We start from the raw sequence: 21,430 nt of genomic DNA on the forward strand, positions 1-21,430 counted from the left end.
CCAAGCCTTATAAGGAGTGATTTAAGTAGTTGTGCAAAAGAGGAGAAAGAAAGGAGATATGATAACCATCTTCACTTATCCAAAAGGATTTCACATGGAAGATGGAGCAAGCTTGTTTTCTCCTGCTCCAAAGGGTAGGACCCAAACCAATGGCTTCAAGTTACGAGAAAGGAGATTCTGACTAAACACCAGAAAGACCTTTCTAACAGCACGAGCTGTTTGACAGTGGAACGGTCTCCCTCGGGAGGTGGTGGGCTCCCCTTCCTTGGAGGTTTTTAAGCAGAGGTTGGATGACCGTCTGTCATGCATGATTTAGTTGAGATTCCTGCATTGCAGGGGGTTGGACTTGATGACCCTTTCCGTCTCTACAATTCTGTGATTCTATTAATGGAGGCAGGATTGTCCCAGTGCAATCTGTTAACGTATATCTTTGGGAGTCCCCAGATTATCAAGCCAGATGCGGCACTTAGGCTGTGAGATCGAATTCCGCTTAAGCCCCTTCTGGGAATCCGTAAACCACTGTGTGGAGTGAGTGGGGATTAAAGCTGAATTGCTCAGTGCTCTTCAGAGATTTCATCCTGAGCCCCCATGAGAAGCTGATGGTCATAAGCCACTAACTGTTGGGCCCCATTTGCTATCTTTAGGGCAGTGGACCCTCTGTTTTTCAAAAGCCAAGCTATGGATCCCCTACTTTTTAAAATGCTGTTATCTCTGTCGTAGTTTTTATGTGAATGGTGCCCCCATACCCTCCAACATATGCAAGTATAAAAACTGAGATGCACAACTTTTGGTCTGGGCTCCCACGTCCCCTGTGATTTCACAGTGCCCCAAACTGCACTAGACATGCTTTTTTGGCACCATGCTCTCATGTGAAAGCATCTCCCCACCCCTACCCCAAAAGATGTCCTGGGCAGTTGACAGGTATGTGCCACGGACCCCTGGGTGGGTTGCATGGACCCACTATTGGAAACCATTGCTTTAAGGTGTAGGTCTTCAAGCAGAGGAGTCACAAAGTTGGCAGGGACCCCCAAGGGCCATCTAGTCCAACTCTCTCCAATGCAAGAACCACAGCTAAATAATCTGTGAATTTCTGTGCTTTTATAGAACCATAGAAATGTAGGGTTGGAAGGGAACCCGAGGGTCATCTAGTCCAGCCCCATGCAACACAGGGATGATTCTGTTATCCACTTGGTCGGCGCCGGTGGTGAGCTTGAGGCTTTCCATTGCCCTTAACGCTCCCCCCTCTTCTCTGCAAGAGTGTCTGCTGCCTGCCCCCCAAGGCCCCTTGGCCAACAGAGTTCTCTTTGTTTACTCAACTCAGTGGTCTTAGGAGGGGCACTTTCACTTTAACCACCAGAAAACACCTCTAGGAACAATGTGGGAATCCTCACCTGGCACCCGACACCTCCTTCCAAGGTGAAAGAGGCTTCCATATCTGTCCCCCACACCCCAAGTCTGAGCACAAAGGAGTCTTTGGAGGAAGGGGGGCTCTTGATCTTGAGCACAAGCACTGGCCAAAAGCAATAGCAAGGAGCCTCCCTCCACACCTTTTGAGGGGGGGGGAGGGGGACATAAGCATACAGTGGTACCTCGACTTACAAACGACTTGACAACCGAATTTTTCGAATGGAGCTAATGCCTGCACGCTTACGAATGTCTCAACATCCAAAAGGAAACCGCGGCGGGATTTTTTGACTTACGAATTTTTAGATAGGGTTGCTTCGACTTAGGAATTCTTCCGTTTCCAATGCATTCCTATGGAAAATTGCGTTTCCAATGGCATTTTTCGGCCTACGAAGGTGCCTTTGGAATGGATTAAATTCGTAAGTCGAGGCACCACTGTATAAGGGAATTTTGCTAGTAAGCAGCCTGAGGAATATGTTGACCCAGTAAGATCCATTGGACTTTGGAACAGACAACATTTGAAGAAGGAGGCACACCCTCCTTCCTTGGAGAATTTTAAGCAAAGGTTAAGGGCTGTCTCTCCAATATTTTTTAGCTGGAATTCCTGCATTGAAGGGGGTGGGACTTGATGTCTGGAAGCCTGAGCGGACTTTTCCCAATTAGTTTAAGTTAGTCTACATTCCCTTCATTTCTGCCTGAGTTTTAACACCTGGAGCAAAGATTTTGGGACACAGAAACATAGAATTGTAGAGTTAGAAGGGAACCCGAGGGCCGTCTCGTTCAAGCATCTGGAATGCTGGAATCTCAGCTAAAGTATTCCTGGCAGGTGGCCCATACAACCTCTGCTTAAAAACCTGCAAGGAAGGAGAGCCCACCACCTCTCATGAGAGTCTGTTCCACTGTCAGAAAGCTCTTACCCCTAGGGGGTTCTTCTTAGTATTTATCCAGAATCTCCTTTCTTGTCATTTTAATCTGTTGGTTCAGATCCTCCCAGAGCAGCAGAAAACAAGCTTGCTCCATCTTCCATGGGACAGCCCTTCATATATTTGAAGATGGCTGTAATGCCATCTATCAGTCTCCTCTTCTCCAGGCTGATCATCGCCAGCTCCCTCAACTGTTCCTCTTCTTAAGGCTTGGTTTCCAGACCCTTTATCATCTTGGTTGGCCTCAATTCCTTCTTTCAGGTTGTGCACACATTGGGCCCAGGACAGAACCTTGGTGTTAATCACTCAGGATTGTGATGCATAAAGTCAGAAGAATACTACTGTAGCGTTGGAAGCAACCTCAAGGCTCATCTAGTCCAACCTCCTGAGATGCAGGAATCCCAGCTAAAAATTCCCTTATAGGACCCACCCTGGGGTGGGTGGGCAAAGAATCCCCTCCTTCTTTGTGTTCCAGTCCCAGGGGTTTGGGTCAAGGGGTGGGCCTGTGGATTTGTGTAATATAATCCCTGCAGAGTATAACTCTTCACAATTACTTTAAATTTGTCTTAATTTTTGTGGATATGAATGTTGCAACCCCTGCATTTGGCATCCTGGATTGAGTTTTTTGAATATCCAGTGTGTTTCATCTATATGCATGGGTTAACAAAGAATTTTTAATCTGTTTATTCAGAGCATTTGCACCCTGCTCTTCATCTTACATGCAGTCAGTGAAAATGAGACAGTCCCTGCCCATGCAGGCTTACAGTCTTTCTTTCTTTTCTTTTTAACCACACGCAAGAAAAAGGGAGGGGGAGGGAAGAGGAAAAATAAAAATTATGGCATTGATTTCTAAACTATTCAGCAGCTGATAGAGCTGGGTTTTCAGCAATGCTGATGGAATGAGGTTCCTGCTTCCCATCTCTCCCACTGCTGGGTTTTTATTTCTTTGGACGGAGGAGTGTTTAGTCTTGTGAGCTGGGGCGCAACGCTTACACATCTTATCAGCTGCTTCTGAGAATCGGGCCTCAATCTCATGATCTGTGGGGTGGTTTCGTGGGTGAGTCACCAGGCTGCCAAAAGGCAGGGAAGGGGACCTTTGTACATGGGTGGGGTTTGTCAGAAGGCAATGAGGAGGGGAGACTATGAACAACTTCCTTTTAAAAGCTCTGGGCAGCGTTACGGCCTCCGTGCCATAGTTACCTGCAACATTGCATACCTAGACCTTATTTTCTCTCGCCCTCTCTGCAATTGGTTGTGGTTCCTGCACTACAGGGGGTTGGGCTAGATGACCCTGGGGTTCCCTTCCAACTCTACAATTATAGGATTCCTCTATAATTATAGGGACCCAGATGGCGCTGTGGTTAAACCACTGAGCCTAGGGCTTGCTGATCAGAAGGTCGGCGGTTCGAATCCCTGTGACGGGGTGAGCTCCCGTTGCTTGGTCCCAGCTCCTGCCAACCTAGCAGTTCGAAAGCACGTCAAAATGCAAGTAGATAAATAGGTACCGCTACAGCGGGAAGGTAAACGGCGTTTCCATGTGCTGCTCTGGTTTGCCAGAAGCAGCTTTGTCATGCTGGCCACATGACCTGGAAGCTATACGCCGGCTCCCTCGGCCAATAATGTGAGATGAGCGCGCAACCCCAGAGTCGGTCACGACTGGACCTAATGGTCAGGGGTCCCCTTTACCTTTACCTTTACATCCCCTTTCAGACATTCTGAACATATTCTGAATCACAGGCTAGAGGAGCAGAAATACAAACACAGCCCAGCTCCAAACAGATAATAATAAAGTATTAACCTTATGGAAATGATTCTGAAGTCCAGTTTCTGGAAATTGGTGTGGGGAGAGGGCTTTTTTACTCAGACCCTGCTTTCTGGTTTCCCATAATGAGCATCTGGCCAGCCACCTTGAAAAGAGAATGCTGGACTGGATGGTCCCCCTTTGGCCTTACCCAGCAGGACTCTTCTCAAGCTCCTATGGAACCTCTAGCTGCAGAGGCTGTCTATCTCAATTCCTAAGATGTTAGGGCATTTCTTCCCCTCCCCCCTGCTTTGGGAAAGAAGTAATGCCTCACAGCCTGACTGGGAGGGTGCAACCAACAATCTGGGCCCACACGACTATTCCCCTCTATTCCCCTCGCCCTCCTGGAGCCCCCTGTTTCTGCCCTGCAGCAGTCAGGATAATTTTACCTTCACATCTGTTCCTGAGTTATCTTTCACCAGGAACAGATTTATGGTCGTTAGCCTAAGTCTGTGGTTCTCCAAACTTTTTTTCCTCTGGGCCACACTTTCAGAATAAAAATTTGCTCGTGCCACACCCATTTTTTTATTGATAAGAAATGCATTGGAAAGCAAAAAAGAAACAGCTAGCAGTGCTTGATTATACCATAGAACAGGATTACTTTATAATATGATCATGGGATATGCAGAAAGCATAAAACAATGTGGCTACTTAAAAACATGAATCATTCCCAAAATGTAATTATAAATGAGCCTCTTCCATATGTACCTTAAGTACGTCTACAAACTCAGAGCTGTGGATTTGCATCTGCCAGGTAATCTCATTTATATTAGGTCTACTTCGAGGCAGACAAATTCTCATCTCCTCTTCAACACAAAGAAGCCTTCCTCTCTTCTGATCTTTCATATTTGTCAGAGTAGAAATTCCCTTTTCACAACAATATGTCATGGAGAACTGTAGAAGAGTAGCCAGTGCTCTTGAAGAGAGGTGTGGATATTGTTTCTGGGTTGTGTGTGTGTGTGTGTGTGTGTGTGTGTGTTCATACTATACTACACTGAAATGTTCAAATGTTTATTTGATTGCCCTTGAATTTCCCCCTCCACACTTGTCATCCTCTCCTGCCACACCAGTGTGGCAAGTCACACCCTTTGAGAACCTAAGTTGATGTCCAGTTCTTCCTTCTCTTTGCCTTCATCCCTCGATAATTCTTGCCCTGGAATCGTATCATAGAATTGTAGAGTTGGAAGGAACCATGAGGATCATTCTGAGCACAATTCAAAGTGTTGGTGCTAACCTTTAAAGCCCTAAATGGCCTCGGTCCAGTATACCTGAAGGAGCGTCTCCACCCCCATTGTTCTGCCCGGACACTGAGGTCCAGCGCCAAGGGCCTTCTGGTGGTTCCCTCGCTGTGAGAAGCCAAGTTACAGGGAACCAGGGAGAGGGCCTACTCGGTAGTGGCACCCACCCTGTGGAACGCCCTCCCACCAGATGTCAAAGAGATAAACATCTACCAAACCTTTAGAAGACATCTGAAGGCAGCCCTGTTTAGGGAAGCTTTTAATGTTTAACAGACCATTGTATTTTAATATTTTATTGGAAGCCACCCAGAGTGGCTGGGGAAACCCAGCTAGGTGGACAGGGTATAAATTATTATCATCATCATCATCATCATCCTGCAGTGGAGAAATCTTGCCCAACATGGGGCACAAACCCACAGCCCCACGATTAAGAGTCTCATGCTCTACTGACTGAGCAAGTCCACTATAAATGATCATCTGCACCAAGTTTATTGCAGCCCCTATGACAATTAGGTTATCTATATCCAGATATGTACATTAGAAGCACATTAGAAGCAGTTTTTTAAATGTCAAAAATGCCCCCAGTAACATTTTGGACATTTATAAAAACTGTTTTTAATGTTTTGTTTTAATGATGTTACCTGCCCTGGGACCTTAAGGCGAAAAGTGGGATAATTAAAAGTGGAAATTAAACAAAGGGTCTGCTGGTTTCTCTTTAAGGTTTCCAGACTCAAAAGAGAGCAGGGCAATTAAAGGCACAGAAGTCCTGTCCTCTATTGAGTCTGGCAACCCTAACAACAACAATTGTGATTTCTGTATTGTAGGAGTTGCAACCACCACCATCATCATTGCTCTAACATCTTTCCTTCTCCTTTCTCAGGTTTGTGTCTGGAAAGGGACTGATCATCTACCCAGAAATTGGGGACAAGCTGGACATTATCTGCCCAAAGGCTGAGCCCTCCAGGCCCTACGAGTACTACAAGCTCTACCTGGTGAAGCGTGGCCAGGCAGACTCCTGCAGCACCATCATGGACCCCAACGTGCTGGTGACCTGCAACCGGCCTGACCAGGAGATCCGCTTCACCATCAAGTTCCAGGAGTTCAGCCCCAACTACATGGGCCTGGAGTTCAAGAGGCACCAGGACTATTTCATCACCTGTGAGTCTCCCCGGCTGCATTGTTTGCCCTCTGGTCTTATTTTGCCCGACTACTTTTCATTAGTATATTCATATTTATATCCTGCCTTTTCCCACTGACAGAGACTCAAGGTGGCTTCATAGCTAAAAGAGAACCAGCTAGAAACAGAGAGGGGAAAAGGAACCATTAAAAAAGCAATCAAACATTAGTATAATTTTTATATATACAGGCGTCCCCCCACTTACGCGGGGGTTACATTCAGGGACTCTGTGCGTATATGTGAAATTTGTGTAACGTGGGTAGGGGTGCTTTTGAGAGAGGCTGGGAAGCAGCACTCTTTCAGCTGATAACTGTCCATCCCATTTGCCTTCACCCGGACTGCAATGTGCCCTTGTCTGCTTCTGATGATCGGAAACTTGAGCTTGGGGTTTGGAGCTTGGGTGGCTCCCGTGCCCAGTGCCGCTGCGGGGCCTTTCGGTGCTCCCCCTGTTAGTCTCGGAAGTTGCTGGAGACGGGTTTCTTTTCATCTAGTTTCTCCCCCACCCTCAAGAAATAATGTTTCTGCCCTTCTTGTGGGGTGGCGAGGGAGAGGGCATAAGGAACAACATGGATACGAGCAAGGGAGGGAGGGGCTTGTGAAGGTGTGGAGCACGCCCCCCCCACCCCGCGGCAAGAGAACCCTGATAGCCAGGAAGAAGGCCAAGGAGAGTGAGTGAGTGAGTGAGTGGGGGCGGGGCGGGCAGTGAGACACTTGGAGCGGCCATGCAAGCTGTTTTCCCTGCCCCCCTGCTCTCTCCTGCTCTTTCGGCACCATTTCCTGGTTAAAATCATTTATTTATTTCGCAGTGACGCATGTAAATGCAGTTGCGCTTGAGTGGAATGCGCATAATGGTGTGTGTGTGTGTGTGCGCGCGCCTGTATCTCTTGTCTGTCTATCTATCAAAGATTTATTAAAACACACACGTATCGTTACAATAAAAATATCACAGCATCAGCCCTTTCTTTAAAAACATTCTGTTCCCCAAAAGCCTGGTAAGCCCCAGCTCTGACCTTAAACTTAATCCTAGTCCTAATCCTAAATCAGATGTAACACCACCCCTATTCACAAGCTGAAATGTGTGTTTGTGTCCTGGGCTTGCAGGCAGGGTCCAGAGTGATTCTCTGGGCTGGGCCCCTCAAAGGTTCCTGTCGTCCGTCCCCCCATCCCCCCATGCACGGGTTGAATGAGGCCGGTCTTTGGCTATCAAGACCACCCAGAATGCAAAAAACACTGACTTTCAATGGCCTCTCAACTTTTCTGCTCAGATTCAGCATAAAACACACGCACCATATCATTGCCTTCTGTTCTGTAGCAACGCTAAGGGGTGCTGCTCCGCCTGTCCCAATTTTGGCATGACCAGTGTGCATTGTTAGTAGTAATCAAAAGTCAAGATGTAAAAGTGGGTTTCGTGTTGCAGGCTGTGGGTCTGGACTTTGGTCTGGTTTTTGGTCTGGACCAGTTAAAGTCCATTGGGCTAGAGGACTGAATGCTGGGTTTTCTTCCATAAGAACATAAGAACTGTCCTTTTGGACAAGGCCAAAAGAGGCCATCCTCTTCTTTCAGTGGCTAACCAGATGCCTCAATGGATGCTTTAGTTGAGATTTTTGCATTTCAGTGGGTTGGAATAGATGACCCCCGGAACCCCTTCCAGCTCTACAATTCTATGACTCTATGAAACCTTCAGGCAGGGTTTGAGCACAAGAGTCCTTTCCCCTCCTGCTGTTCCCAACAACTGTTATTAGGATGGTTGCTGCCTCTGGTGGCAGAGCAGAGACTCTGTCATGGCTGGTGGCCTCAATGGCCCTCTCCTCCTCCTCCATGAATTTGCCCAATTTTTTAAAGCCATCCAAGTTGGTGGCCATCACTGCTTCCTGGGGGAGTGAGTGCCATAGTTTAACTGCACTGTTTGAAGAAGGACTTTCTTTTATCTGTCCTGAATTTTCTAACACAAGCTTCATGGGATGTCCACGAGTTCCAGTGTTAGAAAAGAGGGAGCAAAACATTTCTCTATCCCCTTCCTCCATGCTTTGCATCCATTTATAAACGCCTATCATGTCTCTTCTATTGTCTTTTCTCCAAACCAAAAAGCCCCAAACGCTGCAACCGTTCCTGATAGGGGAGTCCAAGTCAGTTCCTTTTGGTGAAATGTCTCCACATATTCAGCAGGGGTAACTTGGGAGAGAATTGAATATGTGTTTGATGGAGAACAGTTGCAACATTTGGGACTTTGTAGTTTAGAGAAAAGGTGTCATGATAGAACTCCCACCGTTCCTTGAAAGGCTTAGTTTCCAGGTCTCCTTCATCCTCTTGGCTGCCTTCCTCTTGCGCACCTTCTTTATCCTCCTCCAGAACTGGACGCAATATCTCTATCGTGCTGCCTCTGCTCCAAACCAAAAAGTCTGCCGCGTTGAGCCATCCCAGGCCGTCGTGAGGTCTAGAACAGACCCGAGCCTTGTGTTGCTCCTTGGGGTTTGCACAGCTGCCATGCCGTTCAGCCCCTGCCACCTGCTCCAGTTATATGGCCGAGGGATGCTTTTCCGGAGAGAGTCTCACCCTCCCGCCCCCGCCCCCACTTCTGCTTGCCGGCTTCCCCACAGCTGCCATTGCTTCTCAAGAGCAAAGAGTCCCAGCGTGCAACATCTCTCTCAAGGGCTCCTTTATATGGGAGGAACAAGGACTTGTTAGATCTGGGATTTCTCTCCTAGCGAGGAAGCCAGCCTGGGGACTTGAGAGCATCTTAGGAAGGAGCAAAGACACAGCCTGCTGCTTGCTCACGAGAGTGATCTTTGTGGGCTTTTTTAGTTTGGAGGAAAGGTGTGGAAGAGGCAACACAAAAGAAGTTTATGAAATTATGCACGGCCTAGAGAAAATGGGAGAGAAAAAACTCCCTCTCCCCCACAACTCATGGCCATTCACTGAGGCGGATTGTTGGGAGATTCAGGACAGATAGAAGCACAATGCATATTTTAGCACAGTGCATATTTAATTTGTGGAACTTGCTCCCCCAGGAAGCCCCGATAGACACCAATGTGGATGGCTTTGAAAGAAGATTAGACATGGAGGAGAGGGCTGTCGATGACATCCGCTTCTCATAGTTGCCCATCCAGATGCCTGTAGGAAATTCACAAGCAGGATTTGAGCACATTAACACTCTTCCCTCCTGCAGCTCCCAGCATCTGGCCCTGAAGCATCTTTGCCTCTGATCGCAGAGGCAGAGCATAGCCATCGTTGCTAGCTAGTCACCAGCGGCCCTCTCCTCTGTGAATTCGTTCAGTCCTCTTTTAGAGCCAGGCAAGTTGGTGGCCATCACTGCCTCCTGCGTGAGGGAATACCATAGGTTAACTATGTGCTGTATTAGGACTTCTGGAAGCTTCCAGTTTTATTTGTTTGCTGCTTTTCAAAGCAGCAGAGAAAAAACGGGAATGCATCTCAGAATCAAACATTGCAAATTCAATTTCATAATAGCACCATGGGAAAACAACACAGTAGCAAATATATAACACATTGTAAACGAACAACATTTCAGCAGTGTAAATAGAACAAGATTGCATTAACAACATAACACTTTCTGGCAGTCGTGAAAATGAAAAGTGGGCCTTGTCAGTTTCACCTATATCCTGGGGTGAAGCCTATTGGGATGCTTGTTTGGGGTTGAGAGCAGCACCAGGGGGCTCAATGTGATGATTGCGGTGGGGGGGCAAGGATGTGGGACTTGATGGCTATAGAGGTAAGTGGGTAGAGCAATCAGAACAGCTTCCATGGAGGCAAGCAGGGCATCACCAGCCCCTTTCATTTCAGGTCCCATATCCCAGGATTTGACTATTTGGAGGATTTAGGACACCTAAAAAGAAATCCATTCTTTACTCAGAGCTTAGTTAATCTTGGAACTCCCTCCCACAGGAGGCAGTGATGGCCACCAGCTTGGATGGCTTTGAAAGAGGATTTGATAAATCTGTGGAGGAGAGGACTGTTGAGATGGAGGCAGCAATGCTTCTGAATGCCACAAGTTGCTGGAAGCCACAGGAGGGGAGAGCATTGCCTCTCCTGCTCAGATCCTGCTTGCTGGTTTCCCATTGGAGCATCTGGTTGGTTAGGACAGAATGCTGGACTGTGTGGGCCGTTGGCCTGATCCAGCACTTATGTTCAGATATTCATTGCTGAGGAATCTCTTTTGTCAGCTGTTGTATCTCTTCTCCCCACACTTGTGGGTGATTGGTGGCCTGTTGTCTCTGTCTGTCTGTTCCAAGTAGAACGATGCCCTTTCTGCTGTGAGTAGGTCACTTCCTCGCAAAGGGCAGGTGGATCCTCAGGCAGATGGGGAGCAGTGAAAGGTGAAGGGTCTGATGTGAAAGGTTGGGAAGCTGGCTTTTTGGATTCCTCTCAAATGCCTCCTCTCCAGTCTCCACCATATCAAGAGTTGCAGCAAGATCAGAAAAGGGCACCCCCAAACAATCAGTTGACCCCCCCCTCAAGAGGAAAGGTTGCAGCATTTGGGACTTTTCAGCACACGGAAAAAGCGATGAAGAGGCGGCACAATAAAAGTTTAAGAAATCATGCATAGCTTGAGGAAGGCGGGCAGAGAAAAGCTGTTCTCCCTTTCTTGTGACTACAGAATTTGTGGACCTTCTGTGAAGCTGAATGTTGGAAGACTTAGGACAGACAAAAGAGAGTCCTCCTTTGTTAACCTATGGGACTCGCTGCTGCAGGAGGCAGAGATAGCCACCAACTTGGATGGTTTTAGAAAGCATTGGATAAATTAATGGAAGATGGCTATTGATGGCTATTAGCCACAGTGGCTCTGCTCTGCTTCTATAGTTGGAGGCAGTAAGGCTTCTGATTATCAGTTGCTGGAAACCGCAGGAAGGGAGGGGCTCTTGTTCTCAAATCCTGCTTGCAGGAGTAGCTCAATCCCTTTAGCTTAACTTGTGTAGGACTAAGTGGAGACAATGGACAGCGAGGGGCTTAAGAGATGGGAAGGAGTCTGAAGCTTGAACAGAACCCCTGCAACACTTTCTGTAGAGCTATAGCACCTGCCTTGCAAGCAGAAACTCCCATCTTCAACCCCTCCAGTTGGGGCTGGGAGAGAGACCCCTGCCTGTAACCCTGGAGCACCATTGCTGCCAGTCAGTGTAGACAGTACTGAACTAGATGGACCAATAGTCTGACAATGGTATGAGGAAACTTCCTGTCTTCCTTTGCTATCTTAAAGGCAGCAAAAACTACTTAACATATAATGCACACCCAGAACAGCAGATTGCTGTTTTGGGAGCTGAAGGCTGTCAGGCCAAAATCTGTAATGCTCCAAATCATACTGGAGAAAACCTGTCTTTTCATAACTTTACAACTGCGAGGTGCTGGACATTTCCATGAATTTCCAGCCCTTTTGCAACCCTGCATCGTGGCATTTGTAGGCTGAAATCTCTCCCTGCGTCGTGGTGTTTATCGGGTGAAATCTGTTAAGCTGAGCTGCTGTTTTGAAGGCCCTGTATACTTTTGTATACAGGTGTTCCGTTCTGGACCTCTGCATGCATCACAGAAATTGTGTAAAGTGGGGAGCCCCCCCCACTTTAATAGAGAGCGTGTGTGGGGAGGAAAGAGACTTATGTGCACCGCTGGGAATGCTGCCTGGAAGTTGCTCAGGGCCTCTGCCCAGCATGCCTTCCCTCCATTCAGTGACATTGCAGCAAGCGAGTGGCCAAGAGCGACTTCCAGGCAGCTGACCCGAGCAAGGGTAGGCGTGCCGTTTCATTCAAATTCTTTACTTACTTTGCGGCGACCCTTGTAAAAGCAGTCGTGTGCAAGTAGAATGCGCGTTAAGTGGGGGAATGCCTGTATATTCTTTCATCTAAGGGCAACCCAAGAGTTTAAGCAGCCCTGCCAAAGGGAAGCAGGGTGAGTGGATCTTCCATGGCAGTGATTGCCCAACAAAGGCCCATAGCTCAGTGGTAGAGCATCAGTCTTGAAGGCAGAAAAATCCCTTTCCCAATGGCATCTCTGGTTAGGGCTATGATAGGCTTCTGCCTGAATCCTTGGCAAGCTATTGCTGCCTGTCAGTGTAGACAAGAGAAGCAAGGGTCTGACTCAGTATAAGGGTCCTATGTTCCTATTCAGCTGAGCCTGTTATTGAGAACCATGAGGACTGGAATCTTCCTTTATTCCTAGCAGAAGGGTCACAGCTCAGTGGTAGAGCATCTACATTGCAAGTTCAATCCCCAGTGTCATCTGCAGATAGGGCCGGGAGAGAGACCCCTTGACTGAAAGCCTGGAGGGCCATTGCTACCAGAAAGCATAGACAGTGCTGAGCAAGATAGACCAAGTACTCAGTATAAGGCTGCTTCCTGTGTTCCTTTGTCTCTCGTCCTGTCTCATGCCTGACCTTAATCTTCCTTGACTTCTCCTCCTTGCATCCACTGAGCACTGATCCTCAGCCTCTGGGTGGGCCAAAGATCTTCGTCTGATCTCGGATCCCCCGCGAGTCCCAAGACCTCTCTGCTGCCAACTTCCAGAGATCGCCGTAAAAAGCAAGTCTGGACCACCCACGTTTTTGTCTTCCCCTGAAACCTCAAGAGATGTAAGCTCCTCTCCCCTTGCCTTTTCTATTACTGGCAGGATTTAAGCCCAGAGGAAGCTTAAAAGGAGGGTGGGCGGGGGCTGTTCTCTTCCGCTGTGCCACCCGCCCCTGGTTTCCAAAACCCAGGTGGAGAATCTGCTGCATTTTCTGGACCATGGCAGTTTCCTGGGGCTCATCATTCTCTCACCTGCTGCCAAACACCCTGGGCACAGCTGTTACCCCCCCTTCTCCTGCCGGGAACGTCAAAAAGGATATTGTGGAGTTGGAAAAGGTTCAGAAGAGGGCAACCAAAACTATCAAGGGGATGGAGAGACTCCCCTATGAAGAATTGTTGCAGCATTTGAAAACAGGTTGTAGTGCAAATAAAAAAAACAGTTGCAACATATGAAGAAATCTTGCAGTTTTTCGGACTTTTTAACTTACAGAAAAGGTGAGGAATAGGGGACACAATAGGCGTTTATAGAATTATGCATAAAAGTTTATAAAATGCTCCTCTCTCATATAATCATAGGATATTGTAGAGTTGAAAGGGATCACCAAAGGCCATCTGGTCCAGCCCCCTGCAAGGCAGGAAACAAGAAGCACAGGCAAATGGCCATCAAACCTCTGCTTAAAAGCCTCCAAAGAAGGAGAGCCCACCACATCTTGAGGGAGTGCGTTCCACTATCGAACAGCTCCCGTTACACTAGAACTGGTGGACATGCCATGAAGCTGAATATGGGAAAATTCTGGACAGATAGAAGAAAGTCCCTTCTCAATGCAGCACAGAGTTAAACTCTGGAATTCCTAACCTCCGGAGGCAGCGATAGCCACCAACCTGGATGGCTTTAAAAGAGGATTAGACAAATTCATGGAGGAGGAGAGGGCTATCCACGGCACAATGCTTCTGAATCCTAGTGGCTGGAAACCACAGGAGGGGAGAGGGCTGTTGTGCTCACGTCCTGCTTGTTGGTCTACCTTTGGAGCATCTGTTTGGGCAGTGAGGACAGGATGTTGGACTAGATGGGCTATTGGCCTGATCCAGCAGACAAGTTCTTCCCTGTGTTCTTCCAGAACCTCCAGTCCCAGAGGCAGTCCATCTAGATTTCGAGGCTCTTAAGGGTATCTGGCCACTGTGGGAACAGTTTGCTAGACTAGTTGGCCTGATCCAGCAGGCCCTTTTTATGTTCTCATGTTTGGGGCCGCATCTTCCTCTTCCTTCTCCTCCTTTCACTGCTCAGAGCTTGGATTTCCAAACAACCAGCAAGGCCTGCAAAAGCCTTGTGTGACATTTCCCCCCCCCCCCCCGTCCTCTTGGAGTCCCCGAAACATCAAGCTTCTGAATGCTAAACAGCTTTCATTAAAAAGCTTCTTTTCTCCAAGGGAGAAGATTTTTCTTTTTAATTTGCTTCCTTGAAAAGAAATGCGAAGGTCCTGGCAAGTTGCAGTGAGCGCACGGGCCAAGTGGTTCGACGGAGCCAAGATAATCAAGTGTGAGAGGATGCTTGATTTGGATGTCTGTCCGGTGGTCAGTTCCTGAAAGAGAACCACAAAGCTTAAGCCTGCCGGGAAGGTGATGCTCTTTCCTTCCTTGGAGGTTTCTAAATAGAGGTCGGATGGCCATCTGTCAGGATTTTTGAGCTGGGATTCCTGCATTGTGTGTGGAGGGGTTCAACTAGAGGACCCTTGGAGATCCCTTCCCACGCTTCAATTCTGTTATTCTTTCCCAGTTCCCTGCCCTTCTGAACACGGCCCAAAACAATGCACCCTGCAACGAGATGTTCTGGCTGACACCACTTTGAACTTCTGTAAAGGTTTTGCTTTGCGAGATACCGAGGTTTTTGAGGAAAGGCACTCCCTCCCACCCCGGTTTTTAGTTTATTTTGGATCCCCTCCCCCCTCAAGAAGTTCCCAGCATAGCTTTCCGGAAGTGGAAAATTGCCCCCTTCTTCTTTTTAAAGGTCTCTGTCTTCAGATATCTGAAGGGCTGTCACGTGGAAGCTGGAGCAAACTTGTTTTCTGTTGCCCTAATGGGGAGGACCCAAACCAATGGATTCAAATTGCAAGAAAGGAGATACTGACTAAATACTAGGAAGAACTTATTGAGGGTAAAAGCTGTTCAATAGTGGAACACACAAGCTCAGGAGGTTATGGACTCTCCTCCTTAGAGGATTTTAGGCAGACGTCAGATGGCCGACCACCAGTCAGGTATTCATGAGATGTGATTCCTGCATTGCAGGGGGTTCAGCTAGATGACCCTTGGGGTCCTTTCCAACTCTTGGCTGCCCTCCTCTGCACACCTTTTAGCTTGTCAGTATCCTCCTTAAAGCAGGGTGCCATAGGACACCAGGTGGGGTGTGGCCAAGGCAGAGTAGAAGGTTGCTATTCATTCCCTAAACTAAACTTTTGTTGATCACGCCTGGGATTGCATGAGCCTTTTTTGCTGCTGCACCACACTGTTGACTCATGTGAAGCTTGTGGTTTCTACTAAGACCACCAGATCCTTTCCACCTGTGCTGCTGTCAAGGGAGGTGTCCCCCATCATATAGTTGTTCATCTGATTATTTCTGCCTAAGGGGAAGAACCTGACATTTGTCTGTGCCGAAGTGCATTTTGAGCATCTCTAGTTCCTAAGCTGAGAGGCCACAGTCCTTTCAAAATGGACTGCAATGTTGAAATTCTAATGTTGAAATTAACATTTGCAATTAATTGTGATTCCTGCATTGCATAGATGATCTTTGGAGTCCCTTCCAACTCTACTGTTCTGCGAGGGTATGTTTTAAGGGATTCATCCCATGCCTTTTGGTAAAATTCCCAGGGTGCCTTGCAGATTGTAGAAACGCAATTGAAACTGATGCAGAACATGGAAATTAAAAATTGACTAAATCACTAAGAAAAGGTATTTGCTTGCACACACACCCTCCCCTTAAATATTCAGTTGGATGAGATAAAGGGTGAAGGCTCCTGAAGGCAGATGCAAATGTCAGTGCCCATCAGGGTGTTTGAAGTACAACTGGTGAGGAAATGTAGTGTATTTATATTTAATTAAATTGCTTGCAGGCTGCTGTTCAATGAAAATGGTCAGCATGGCATTTAAACTATCAAATGTCTGAATCTAGCCCAGGAAATGAATCGTTGAACACGATTTAAAATTGGCAAAGCAGAAGACTCTGCTTAAAGGAAGAGGCTGCTGGATTAGGCTAATGGCCTATCTGGTCCAGCATTCTGTCCTCACAGCGGCCAACCAGAAGCCTCAAGAGGAAACCCGCAAGCACGATTTGAGCACAAGAGCCCTCTCCCCTCCTGTGGTTTCCAGCAACTGAGATTCAGAAGCATTTACTGTCTCTCTGACTTTGGAGGCAGAGCATAGCCATCCTGGCTAGTAGCCATTGACAGTGTGATTCTCCTTCATGAATTTGTCCAATCCTCTTGGTTGGTAGCCATCACTGCCTCCTGTGGAAGTGAGTTCCATACATTAACTCAGAAGGACTTCCTTTTATCTGTCCTGAATCTTCCAATATTCAGCTTCTTTAGATGCTATGATTTCTAGTGTTCACATCCTGCTTGTGGAGTTCCCACTGGGGCATCTAGTTGTGAGAAGAGGATGCTGGACTTATGGACCATTCGCCTGATCCAGAAAGCTCTTCCTTTCTTTTTATGGATCTTCCAGGTCCAGTGGCAGTCTACCTAGATTCCTAGGGGCATTTGGCCATTGTGAGAACAGGCTGGATATTCCATTGGCCTGATCCAGCAATCTCTTCTTAGTTTCTTGGGTCCGGAAGCCCAAAGGAATTTCCTGTCTGAAATACCTCCCCCCCCCAGCTGTTTTAGTACAGATTTCTTGTAGGACCTAAAGTCAGAAAGAATTTCATATGATTTACTTAATGATTTTGTCGGGTTTGATCTGAATGCAAAGGAAAGGGAAAGATGTGTGCAGTTTTGCCTCTACTCTACCTGCTCCTTTAAAAGTACCCAGACAGCTTGCACAGCTGCAAGAGTCATTTAGCCCCATAAAAAGGCCAGCAGCTTGGATTTTGCTGCAGCCACGGCACGTTAATGGTGCGCTGGACCCCAAATCATAACAGAGACCTGCTAAAGAGAACCTGGGAGGCAGCTCAGAATGCTTAATTTTGTCCAAAGCTTACTGTTTAAGAGCCCCCTTACATTTTATCTTTCGCCAAGTGTTGTACGTTCCAAATCTTCCAACCTGCCCAGATCACATTTTGCTTTGAAAGATGGAAATAACACAAGCAAACCCCACCCCAGTGTCCCTGAGTGTGTGGGGAGGAGGGACTGTGCAAGTCTGCACTGACGCACTCATGGAATGGCACAATTGTAGAGTTGGAAGGGACCCCCAAGTGTCACTTAGCCCAACCTCCTGCAATGAAGGAATCACAGTTAATAATCCAGACAGATGGGCATCCAACCTCTTGCATTTTTATGGAAACCATAGGAGAGGATCCTCTTAGGCTAGGATCCTGCTTGTGGGTTTCCCATTGGGGCATCTGGTTGGCCACTGTGAGAAGAGGGTGTTGGACTAGATGGGCCATTCAGGCTCTTCTGATGTTCTTACATGGTACCCAAGTGGTGTATTGCTTAGAGTGTTCAACTTGAACCTCGGAGAGACCAGGGTTCCAATCCCCACTCGGCCATGAAGCACACTGTGTGTGACGTTGGCGGCAAGTCTTGTCCTCTTGGCCTAAGCTACCCCTCGGGATTGTTGTGTGGATGAAAGGAGGAAGAGGAACATGTGTACCACCTTGAGCTCCTTGGAGGAAAAAAGGAGGTCTACATACATATACATATACAATAAAATAAAACAGGTATTATGTTCTTACTCGTTAACGTAGTTCTCAGGAGGCAAAAGTGCTTCTGTGGATGATAGCATGATGCTTAGTTAGCAGGCTTCTTTGTGAGAACATAAGGAGTGTCTGCTGGATCAGGCCAATGGCCTATCTTGCCCAGAACTCTCTTCTCACAGGGGCCAGCAAGATGCCCCAATGGGAAACCCACAAGCAGGATCCGAGCCCATGAGCACCCTCCCCCTTCCTGCAGTTTCCAGCAACTGGTATTCAGATGCATTGCTGCCTCTGACCATGGAGGCAGAGCATAGCCCTCCCCTCCTCCATGAATTTGTCTAATCCTCTATTCAAGACATCCGGCTTGGTGGCTACCACTGCCTCCTGCGGGAACAACTTCCATGGTTTATGCGTGAATAAGTGATTTCTTTTCTCTGTCCCGAATCTTCCGACATTCAGCTTCATTGGATGTCCATGAAGCTGCAGTGTTAGGAAGCAGCTGCGCGGAGGTGGGTGGCCGGGTGGGCTTCTCTCCCTCCAATTTCTCCAGGCCGGTCATCATTGTATAAGCTTCTGTCATGTCGCCTCTCCAGCACCTTTTCTCTAAACTGAAAAGCCCCATACGCTGTAGTCTTTCTTCACATGCTGCAACCTTCCCCCACATGGGCATTGTTCCATCCTCTCGATCATCTCGGTTGCCCTTTTCCGAACCTTTTCCAGCTCTGCGAGTTCAGGCATCAACAATGCTGATGTCCATGCTTTGTGTGGCCCGGCACACTCCCTCCTGCTTCTGCCTCTGCCCTGTGCGCTTTCTGTGTCTAGAAGAATTATCACCCTGGTGCTTCCAAGCAGGGAAAGTGAAGAGAAGTGACCCATGTGATTTGGCTAGAATTCATTTCATGCCTTGCGCAGTAGCCTTAAAAAAAGAAAAAGAAGAAAGAATGCCTTACCTGCCTTCAGCAGCCTTCGTCCTTTATCTCAACCTCTAACTTAAAAGTGCATTCTTTAATAGAAGTGTCTAGCAAGAAGAGATGCCTTTTTCCACCACCAGGAAAAGCGTCCAGCAAAAAAGCTAAACTGTGAAGCTCTAGCAGTGAGCCGATTATGGTAGAAATCCACTGTCCCATCTTCCCCAGTTACTGTTTTCCACCCGACTGACCTTATAAAGCAATTGCTTATGTTGTTGTTGGTTAGGCATAGAATTCTAGAATTGTTGGAAGGGACCCGTAGTCCAACCATCTGCGGTGTTGGAATCACAGCCAAAGAATCCCCAACGGATGGCCATCCAACCTGCTTAAAAACATCCAAGGAAGGAGAGTCCACCACCTTCTGAGGTCATAGAAGCGTAGAATTGTAGAGTTGGAAGGGAACCCCCAAGGGCCATCTAGTCAACCCCCTCCAATGCAAGAATAACAGCTAAATAGAAGTTATATAAAAATACAAATATAGATAGAATTATTAATAACATATAAATGCATAAATATAATTTCAGTGCAACATTCTTTGCTGTCTATCCTTTTTTTTTTGGCTGCAAGCTTAGATCAATGTATATGTTTATTTTTTCACACATTTATTTTTTGGATACATGTGCAAACAACTGTTACTGTCCTGAGTTTTATTGTGTTGTTACCTTCCTTAGTGGGTGAGGCATGCAGGCCACTATTCTGAATAGTACTTTTTTTATTGGGTAGGGCAGGGCAGGGAGCTCTGGGGGTGGGTCTGGAATCCTTTGCACATTTCTTTTCACCTCACATCAAAAAGGAAATGGTGGAGTTGGAAAGGGTTGAGAAAAGGGAAACCCAAATGATCATTTTGGTGAAAAGCAAATAAGAGGCAACATTATAGAAGTTTATAAGCTTATGGGTGGCATGGATAATTTTTTCCTTGCTGTTCCTCTAGTGTTCCTCATAACACTAGAACTCGTGGACATTCCATGAAGCTGAATGTTGGAAGGTTTAGGACAGATAAAAGGGAAGTCCATCTTGGCACATAGTTAACTTTTGAAAGTTGCTTCCACAGGAGGCAGTGATGGCTATAAAAGAGGACTGGACACATTTATGGGGGAGAGGGCTACTGGTGGCTACTAGCCACAATGACTATGTTCTGCCTCCATCATGGGAGGCAGCAATGCTTCTGGATACCAATTGCTGGAAGCCTAGGGGTTTTGGGGGGGGGGTGCTCTTGTGCTTAAATCCTGCTTTTGGATTTCCCATTAAGGTATTTGGTTGGCCACTGTGGAAACAGGATGCTGGAGCAGATGGGTCATTGGCTTGATCCAGGCAGCCTATCTTGATTCCTGGGTTCTTGGTGTGTTTGGCCATTGTGAGAGCAGCATGCTGGACTAGGTGGGTCAGTGGCCTGATTCAGCAGGATCTTATGTACAATACTTTGTTGCGTTGAACAAAACAGCAATTGATCTCTTTCTGTCACTCCCAGCTAGGGAGTCCTGCTTACCACTCAGAACTTTGGTCGAGGTCTGCCTTCTGTCTGGGAAATCTTTTGGAAGGAGTCCATATCGGTGGAACCACTCTATTTCTCCAGTTCTCTGTGACCCTCTTTCTCTGCCTCTCCCTCCCTGGGCATTGAGCAGATGAGCTTGTAATCAGAGAAGTAGCCTTTGTTGACCGCACTGGCATTGTGGTTTGAGTCCTGCCTCCCAGAATCAGGAGGTCTGCGGTCTGTGGATGGTGGCTCCGTCCAGTCTGTCAAGAACTAGCGATTCAGTCTGGGTTGTTCTGGTCTGGACTGGTGATTGTGGAGGGGAGAGGGGTGACAGGGAGTTGAGCTGCCCTCTGTTCTGCAGTTACAGCCACTTTGGAAAACTGGTGGGTTTACATTCATAAAGGATGCCAGAGTTAGCAGTGATTGTGTGCAAGTTAAACTTTGGGCACCATAATACAATGTTTGATGTTGTTCCACAGAAAGCTACAGGTCAGTTCCTGCTAACATATAGTGGAATTCTTCTTAGAATCATAGAATGGTAGGATTGGAAGGTAAGAGTCATCTAGTCCAACCCCCTGCATTAGTGGAAAATCAGCACCAAAAGACCATGGAGAGGAGCATTGCTGGATCAGGCCAAAGGCGTCCCACCTAGTCCAGCATCCTGTTCTCACATTGGCCAGCCAGATGCCCCACTGGGAAGCCCATGAGCAGGACTCAATTCCATTTTCAAAAGAGAGACTGGATGCACGTTTGCCAGGAATCCTTAGCTGTGATTCCAGCGATTCAGGGGGTTGGACCATATTGCCCTTGGGGGTTCCATTCCAATTGTATGCCTCTACTGGCCCTTTCCTCCTCCTGCTCCTTCTCCTCTCTGCACAGTTCCACCCCTAGTTCTGTGTCTGGGATGCATTTGCTGGAGCCTGGAGAGTACGGACAATAATATTGAAAGCTGACTGAGAGGTTGGTTGCTTCTTTTTTCTTTAAAAAAAACCACCTCTCTCTTGTATTTTTGCTGCGTTTGAACGAACTTAGACACCATTGGGATTCATTTTCGGATGGCATATATATTGACCTGTATGTGCAAATTGAGATGGAT

At 47.3% G+C, this 21,430-nt stretch overlaps 1 protein-coding gene across 1 annotated transcript in view; it reads left to right on the top strand.

The window, feature by feature from the left end:
- The window catches only part of EFNB1 (ephrin B1), a 72,775-nt gene that overhangs the window by 37,155 nt on the left and 14,190 nt on the right, over positions 1-21,430 (top strand). The window contains exon 2 of the mRNA XM_035113208.2: positions 6,247-6,524. Within this exon, the coding sequence (XP_034969099.1) occupies positions 6,247-6,524 (278 nt within the window). The remainder of the gene's footprint in view (positions 1-6,246; positions 6,525-21,430) is intronic.

This window comes from Zootoca vivipara, chromosome Z (assembly GCF_963506605.1).
Source record: "Zootoca vivipara chromosome Z, rZooViv1.1, whole genome shotgun sequence".
Classification (NCBI taxonomy): Eukaryota; Metazoa; Chordata; class Lepidosauria; order Squamata; family Lacertidae; genus Zootoca; species Zootoca vivipara.